The 8,927-nt window shown below is 41.1% G+C and overlaps 1 protein-coding gene across 1 annotated transcript in view; it reads left to right on the top strand.

Moving 5' to 3' along the window:
- Window positions 1–5,523: 5,523 nt before the first annotated feature.
- LOC308079775 (anoctamin-4-like) overlaps window positions 5,524–8,927 on the top strand; it is a gene marked incomplete at its 3' end in the record, with an annotated part of 43,865 nt that continues 40,461 nt past the window's right edge. Inside the window, exon 1 of the mRNA XM_080421369.1 lies at window positions 5,524–5,602. Coding sequence (XP_080277495.1) covers window positions 5,539–5,602 — 64 coding nt within the window. The 5' untranslated portion in view covers window positions 5,524–5,538. The remainder of the gene's footprint in view (window positions 5,603–8,927) is intronic.

Genomic DNA, 8,927 nt, shown 5'->3' with positions numbered 1-8,927 from the left:
TCAAAAAAAGTTAATCTACAAGCTTGATCTACGAGCTTATAGATCGGCCATTTTTGAAAATGTTTGAATAGGGCTTTAGAAACGTGAGAGAAAAACACCTGCCATGGATCAATGGAGTGGATTTTTTTTTTTTACTTTCTATACACGTTTGAACCATGGACCTTGGACCATGACAAAGACTTTTAATGTGTGGTAAAACTGAACGTCATGAAACCTTTAAGTGGTTAACCCACCAAAAACCTTCAAGACAGCTATTGACAGGCTTGTTCTACTGTGCCAAACTGGAAAGACATGAGTGTTTTCTTAGTGTTAGTGTTATTTAGGTGAATTATTGTTCACGCACTGAATTTATTGTCAGTGTTTGCATAAACTTGCACCCATGCATTGTATTATTCCCATCCCCATATTCATCTGACACTTATGTAAATAGGGTAAATCCCACCCATAAAAAGGTCTAACGCTGCGTTCACACTGGCAGCTCAACTTTTGTGTAGCTTTGTAGCGGTTGTAGCTTTTGTAGCAGCTACGAAAGTTGGATGTATCTTTGTGTCTTCATGACGCTGGCTTTCATTGAAAATGAATGGTAGCCTGTATCTTTGTAACTGCCAGTTTGAATGCAGCATAATACTATTTGACCAAGAGGAGCATATCCATTCTCGCTTCTCTCTAGTCTACTGTCTAAAAGTAGAGGTTACCTCAGAAGTGGCTGACAGATAATACTACAGGTTTTAGTTTCTCGGCACAGTTTCATGATGAGTAAAAATGATAGTACATACATGTATTTCTCCTCTTTTAGAGCTCCTGTTAGCAGATTTGGAGTGCTATTGGTGCCTAAATGGGGTGAGACAAAATCGTCAGATGGTATGCCACTAGCAGCTGGCTATGCTAACATATTCCCATAGATACTGTATTGAGGGTTATAGCGTAAGATGACAGAGCAATATCAATTATTCTATTAAATGTATGGTGACCGCATGACCTCTTTGAGTTTTACTTGATGTTAATAAACCATTCTTGTTGCCCTTCGCTCAGCCGGGGAAAGAAATTATTCATGCTCCATGAAAACATGCCATTTTTGTCGCTCTACAAAAACACAATTTAATTTGCACTGCAAAAATACGTAATTATTCACCTGACAGTATAAATTTGCCTTCTCGCTTTTCACTTTGTCCCTCTTTCTCAATACCAACAGTACAAGTTTACTTCCTGCTTCCTCCCCTTAATTGGAGCCCTCATTATTTTTGAAGAAGCTTCCCTCTCTACACAGTTTGACCTGCTTTGTTGTGCTTTTAATTATTAATGAGGCGATAAATCTTAAAAGAAAGTCCAACTGGGTCACAGGAGTGGCTTAGCAAATAATGTGGTGATCATTGAAAGCGCAAAGCTCTTTAAGTCCAACTCAAGGACATGTGTTACATTGACCATATTCACACAGTGTTCATTTTGTGCTTACGTCATACCCCGGGGAGTGGGAATCCCCCCCCCTCCGGCCCCACACCTGAGTATGATGCAAGCACAAAATGGCCACCATGTGAATATGGTCAATGTCAACCCTCTGCACTCTCTATCCTATCTAAGTAAAGCATTCTGTAACCTTTAAAAAGCCAAACAAAATCTATACGTCTCCTCTCCTGATTTTCAAGTTATTTTTGGCGAGCAACAAATTAGGCTCCAGTGTGGTATTTGAGAATGGGGTAATGTATGAACATTAATATGGGTTTCATATGTTTCCAGTGACTTCAGTTCCCTCTCAATTTCGTTTGTCTGACCTCATCATCCAATGTAGCACGTACTTGGGTAGTGAAACAACCCACCTCCACCAAAATAGTGTGGTATCAGTTATAGCCAAGGTCATATAAGGCAAAGGCTGAGCATCGATTTTTCCTGAGTACAGAACTCATCGTTGTTTTATTAGTGGTGGCGGCATGCTCCATTTGTACTAACGCTTCACTGGCTGATTTAGGGCCGAGACACTCTCCTATCTCTGTCTCCAGTAGTATGGCTCAGCAGAAAAAAATCAGCTGAGTCGCCTGAGCCTGTCACAAACGGAAATTCAGCATGCAGACCTGTGATACCCCCAACAGTTCTCTGCTGTCTCTCAGGACTGATGGAAGATGGAGTTATAGACCTGTTTGTGTGTAGTTGATTTAACACCTTCAGCTAAGCCTTGAATAATTTCCCTTGCCAGCAGACTAACTGTAGCTGCCAGATGTCTTTTGAAGGTCCTAAAAGGTTGGGCAGTATGAAAATGTACCGAAGTGTTGTCTCCCTCTGTCTGTCTCCCTGTGGCCTGGGGCCTCACGTTTAAATGTCTGTGTAGCATTTTGAAAGATAGCGTACACCAGGGCAGGAATTTCAGGGAGGCCACGAAGGCCATGGCCGTCGTTGCCCCTCAGTTTGGCCTTTTGCCCCTCAAATAAATTGCATGCCCTGAGGCCTCAGTGGCCTTAATGCCCCAGCTGACTGTACCACTTTCTCCTCTGTCTCTTTCTTGTCATGTAGACACCAGTGTCTCTTTCTTGTCAATATGTAGACACCAGTGTCTCTTTCCTGTCATATAGACACCAGTGTCTCTTTCTTGTCAATATGTAGACACCAGTGTCTCTTTCTTGTCATGTAGACACCAGTGTCTGTTGTTGAGATTCTGAATTCTTAACTCCCCTGAGTCCCCATCTTTAAACCAATGCAACCAATTTAGTTTGGTGCAGGGCTGTGCATGGATCCCCCATAAATACCACCATTTATTTATTTCACTGCAGATAGTCTACATATTGCATTTAAAATCTTATCCCCCTTAAAGGAGGAGTTCACCCAAAAAATGACTTATTTTCTATCAATTGCACACCCCATGAAGCCTTCAATTCAGGGATTTATTTTTGTTTTTGTGGGATTCCTAAGCCAATAATTTGATGACCGGGTGTATTTCCGGTAGGAGACACAAAGAATCTACTTTGTGTCTCCTACCGGATACATTAGCCGGTAGGAGACGGGAATCAAATTATTAGCTTAGGAATGCGACAAAAACTAAAAGAAATCCATGGATTCAAGGCTTCATGGGGTGTGTAATTGATAGAAAATAAGTATTTTTTTGGGGTGAACTACTCCTTTAACCCTTAAATTCAATAATTTTTTTCAATGGACTAAAATCTTATTTGATGGCCTTCCTGCCCTGGCATTTGGCCTTTGTGCCCTCAAAAAATGGACAACACCAATGGCCAAGTGGTGGTGCCCCTAAAATGACGAAATTGCAGGCCTGGCGTACACACAACATTTGTCTCATAGAGACCCCTGTATGTCAAACTGTGCACCTTCCCATACACAGTACATTCCAATCAACGTGAAATTGAATGCACGTGCACGTGCCAATAGGCTCTGTAAGGTACTGTTATTATTATATACGTATTTTTCCGGTCCAAATCTGTTGCCGAGCCAATCAAACAAAGGTAAACCAGAACAGGAAATAGCAATATTACCTTCTAGTCCCGCATAAGCGCGCAATGTTTCCATTGAGATCCAAAAACATTACAAACAGAGACAGAATGGGAGAGCAAGCGAGAGAGAGAGATATACTGTTCATTTGTGAGGAGTTGCACAGCGCAAGCACACGTGTGTGTGTGTGTGTGTGTGTGTGTGTGTGTGTGTGTGTGTGTGTGTGTGTGTGTGTGTGTGTGTGTGTGTGTGTGTGTGTGTGTGTGTGTGTGTGTGTGTGTGTGTGTGTGTGTGTGTGTGTGTGTGTGTGTGTGTGTGTGTGTGTGTGTGGAGCTGAGCACAATGTACCATGCAAACACAGCTCCCACACAGAGAGAGAGAAAGAGATACACAGCCATTACAGCACCACAGAGACTCCATGCTGGCACTTACAGCGACACAGTGGGCTCGGCGGAACTTACTGCTTCACAGTAGGTTATTAAATAGATTCATTATACACATACATACGTTCTCCTCTGCATGTAGCCACGAGATTCATATCAAGATAACGTAAAGCACGACCACACATGGTTCTGGCACGCTATATCCAGTCAGTGTGGTATTTGGCCATTCCCGCTCTTGATGCAGGGCTCTACCCTGGGGGCCCCTGACAGTAAGCTGAGTTGTACAATGTGTCCCCTGGTGTGACTATTCCCATGGCAGACCCATGAACAGTGTTTGTGCCAAGTTTGGTGCAGACTGGAGCAACGGTGAACCTTAAAAATCCGGACGGACATCTACCGTCGGTCCACCGTCGGGCCACCCACCCTCTAGGCAATTGTAATATAGGATGTTTTTATTCTGCTTTATATTTGTATTGTACAGTTTTTTTCCTCTTACACCAATCCAAAGTCATGTTCATGTTCTTTTATAGGCCACACATAATTGCCTACACCTTGTTGACTTAATTACATACCCACAGGATTAACTCATTAAGACCGGGAACGAATCTGTGTAATATTTTGATTTGAGCTAAAAAAAAACATTATTTTACACTTTGGCTATTCAAAAATAGCAGATATACAAGCTCATTGCACGGCACCGAGTGCCGCGCTACGAGCTTGTAGATCTGCCATTTTTGATTTTTTTTAAAAATGTGTGCAAATCTGTGACTATATATATTATTTTAATTTGTTAAAACATTTTTAACTCAAATCTTTGCTTCTGGGCGGTCCCTGGAAACTAATATTTTGAGATGGGGGGTCCGTGGCCAAGTACATATATTTTTGGGGGGTCCTTGACAATTATGAAACAGTTTGAGAACCACTATATAGCAAGATACGTTTAAAAAAATAAACTGTTGGGATTTCGAAGACATTGGTAGAATCAGCTTCAGGTCTGAATGGGTTAATTATGTATCACACTTATTCAGAGTGTGTTTTCCCACCCTGAGAGATGGACCTGTGTGCCTCGGCAACTATGGGGCACAATAAATTGGAAATTATGCTGCCAGTTGGGATTTGGCCATTTGATGTAAAACGTTATCCACATAAATCAGTGTTTTTTTCAAAAGGAATTTCATGAATAAAATAATATTAGTCAAAGAATTTCCATAAATATATATATATTAAAGAAGTAGTGAAAATAGCCAATCACAAGCTCAAAACACGTGACGTCGCAATGCAGCGCATTTTGAGCTTGTAGATCGGATATTTTCCCTTGTTTGGCCATCAAATTTCTCTTTTGGGCCTCAAGCTAAAATGTTTGGGAACCACTGAGTAAATGATCAAACGATTAGGACATAATTGTGTTTTTTTTCATGGACTACCTCATAGACTTAGTCGTGTAAATGGAGCAGAAAGTAGGGGCTAAGAACAAAATGGCTGGCATGTGAATATGGTCAATGTAAACCCTCTTTGTGCAATCGAAATAGCATAAAACACACATACCATTTTAAAAACCAAACCAAGTGTCTGTGCCTCCTCTACAGGTGTGAGTTTATCTCTACATGGGTCTGAGCTCCAGTGGCATAGCCCTCGCCGACGTAGAGTTCCATTGCAGCCCTCGGCCTCCGGCTACCAGGCGGCAGAAATAGCTGTTAACTTCCCTTCCCGTGGGACGGCAGACATCATGGTGGAGTCCTCCGAAGGACCTCCAAACTCCACCAGCACTCAGGATAACACTCCTCCCCTCGGTGAGACCCAACCTGGGCTCGAACATATTATGTTATTATGTTATTATATATTATGTGTTTGCCAATAATGAAGTATGGCTAATCTTTCCACTTGTTGAGAGACCTACTGTAGCTGAGAGATAAAGCAGGAACCAACCCCCACTACAAATCGTATAAAATTATGTTGCAGATTAAACCTTTTCATAGATTTCATAGATAGCTTCATAGACTTGTTTGACAGCACTATCATCAGTGTATGTTGGACTCATGTTAATGTGTATTTTCAGATATTTGACCACTTAAACTGTCAAAACTTGACCTTTGGCTCTGTTCTTGGTTTGCTTTTATTTCCCTCTACAAACCTCTTTGCCGAAAATAGGTGATGTACAAGCTCACAACGCCTCGCCTCGCGAGACTTTGTGAGCTTGTACATCTACTGTTTTTGGCTAAAGTTTTCCTCAGAATAGGAATGCTAGGCTTCAAGTGGTTGATGTAAAAACAATTATCCTATCAGACAAAGATTTGGCTGCTCCACTGTACTCTGAGGACCCCCTGGGGGTCCCGGACCCCCTGTTGAAGACCCCTGGCCTAAAGGTTATATTAAAGCCATCAGAAAGTTTTGCAAATAGCCTGCTTCTGATAATCTGGGTTTAATCCTTAGATTGGACTAGAATCAAATTAAATTGAATGGTTCCCTTCATCCCCTGAAAGATGTCCCCATCCTTAGCTGAAATTATAGACTAGATCCAAAATTGAAAATTCTGCATGGTGTATTTAAATGTTTAGCTGTAATGCAGCGTAGAGGCATTTACTCATAGACTACTGCAGAGATTTTCTCATACAATGTACACATTTATAAAATGTCTTCTCTGATCCCCTAATGGTATGAGGGATTTCCTCAAGTTTCACGTAAGACATAATTTGAATCCAGTGAGAGTGTGAGGATGGGGCAGCATCTTTCCATTTGAGCAGAATAGCTCGCAGAGCCAGTATAGAGAGGGAAGGAACGGCTAGCACGTCCTGCTTTGTTTTAGGTAAATGTAATTCATCTTGGACAGCACCAAAGGTAGGCAGATAAAGATAGTTTGAAATAGTTTGAAAGATCAATTTCCTAGAATCAACCAAGGAGGCACACAACCAGTATGTAGGAGTGAACAGCAACGCCTCTGATTGGTGGAGCTTGCTGTTACCATGGAAATGTTTACCCACCTCTGCAAATGTCACTGTAGGCTTGTGAGTTACTGCTACCACTAGATCCCATTGTCCGGAGGGATGTGCATACGATCAATTATTTTACAGATGAGACTGTCCAAAGGAGTGAAAATCTGTACAAGTCAACTACATTATGTTACAACACTGTTATTAACAATAATAATATTTTAATTAATTCAACAAGGTCAGGACCTTCATTTTCAATGACGCAGAGATTACAAAAGGCCTGAATCATGAATCACGATATAGGAATACAAATTTGATAACAACAAAACCCTAACCCTTGTGTACTATAAAACCAATGATAGCAAAGAACAGAGTATAAAAAAAACAATAGGACACTTTAATTAAAACGAGATTAATGAGCAGATTCCTAATTTGTCCCAATGAAATCAACATGCGTTGTAACTCATGCATTGTGTATGGAGCACTAAAACTGCAGGCTGTCCTACCTAATTCAGTATTGACCGTGGGGACAAGTAAGGAGAAAGGTAATCATTGAAGCGGGTTTGACATATATTCAGACTTACTGTGGTGCGTCCGGCTTTGTCGGGCGTCTACGCGAACACAATTGGCCCGTGTTCGTGGGAGGGAATCCGGGCGGGGAGGATAGTGATATCCTGCATGTAATCCTACAGGCTGGGACGGCACCTGTCAGCGGGGAGCGTTGGGCGGGAGGAGTAGGACGAAGGCTGTACGTCCTCCCGGTGGGGGCTCCTCACTGGCAGGTGGGCCAGTAAGATACAACAGCAGTGACAACACAGAAATGTGTGTGGGGAGGAATCAATTGACATAAGGACTAAAATCGTGGAGAATAAGGGGTAAAAAATTACATAAATAATTGAAAGTGATGAAATATATGGTGGTAAATTATTTAAATCCCATAACCCGGTTTGAACTCATTGAGTGCCATTAAGTGCCATTAAGTGTTTCACGTGTTTTTACCGCTAAGGCGCTGGGTGCCAATGACGTTTTTTTTAAAAAACATGTTCAGAACCCAAGATATCATCATCTGAAGATTTGCAGCTCCATCCACTCCTTGTTTAACGTATAACTGAAAAAGGCTGTATCTCGAATTCCTAAGCACTTTTTTTTTACTTTGAAAAAAACTCTGGCACTGGGACAACATATTTCTATATAATTCTGGCAATTCTGGCACTCAATGAGTTAATATAGGAAGAAGATGCGAATGTTGGTCTCGTCTCATAGAGCCAACTTAAGTGTGTTAAGTGCAATGAGTGCAAACAGTGGGTATTGTATGGGTCACCTGTGAGCAGAGTGGTAAATGGGCAATGGTGATACTGTAGCAGCAGTGTGTCTGTATATTTGCTATCCCCATTCCCCATAGTCAACAGCCTCATCAATTATTTTTCTACTAAACAAGGGAAAACGAGATCTGTTTCTATAAATGAGCCAAGTTTTGCTCGAAACCCTCTGATCATGTTCTCAATATGATAATTGAATGAGAATTTGTCATCAACCCATATGGCCGAATATTTGTATTGTTGGACTTTTTCAATAGGTGTACCAGATATAATAAAGTGTTAATTTGGACGTTTTGTAATCAATCAACTTTGCTCTGATGAAAACAATGCACTTTGTTTCCTCTAGATTTATACAAGTTTGAGTTTAAAAAGTGCTTCTTGTAAAACCTTAAAAGCAAGTTGTAAATGATCAAAAGCCAGTTGCATAGAGTGAGCCTCTGTTAATCTTTAACAATGACATTAATATAAATAATAAAAAGGACCGGACCTAAAACGGAACCTTGCAGAACCCTTGTTATAGGTAAAAGTGCAAGTTCCAGCTCTTACACATTGCTGTCTATCAGAGGGATAGCTGTAAAACCATTTAAGACTACTAGAGCCACAGACAATATTTAGCAAAATGTGTAAGAGCAGGGAACGATCTAGTGTCAAAGGCTTTTGATAAATCGATCAAAAAAGCTGCACAACGCATCTTCTTATCCACTGCTGAGTGCCGACACAATGTAATTTAAAACCAAGGATGCTGCAGAGGTAGTACTGTGATTAGCCCTAAACCCAGATTGATGGGGGCTCAACACTGAATGCCTGGATAAATACATTTTGCGTTGATCACATACCAAGGATTCAAATGTTTTTGACAGACATGATAT

The sequence above is a fragment of the Gymnoscopelus braueri genome, assembly GCF_963280865.1.
Source record: "Gymnoscopelus braueri genome assembly, chromosome: 23".
Lineage (NCBI taxonomy): Eukaryota > Metazoa > Chordata > Actinopteri > Myctophiformes > Myctophidae > Gymnoscopelus > Gymnoscopelus braueri.
This window is presented reverse-complemented; position numbering and strand designations above follow the sequence as displayed.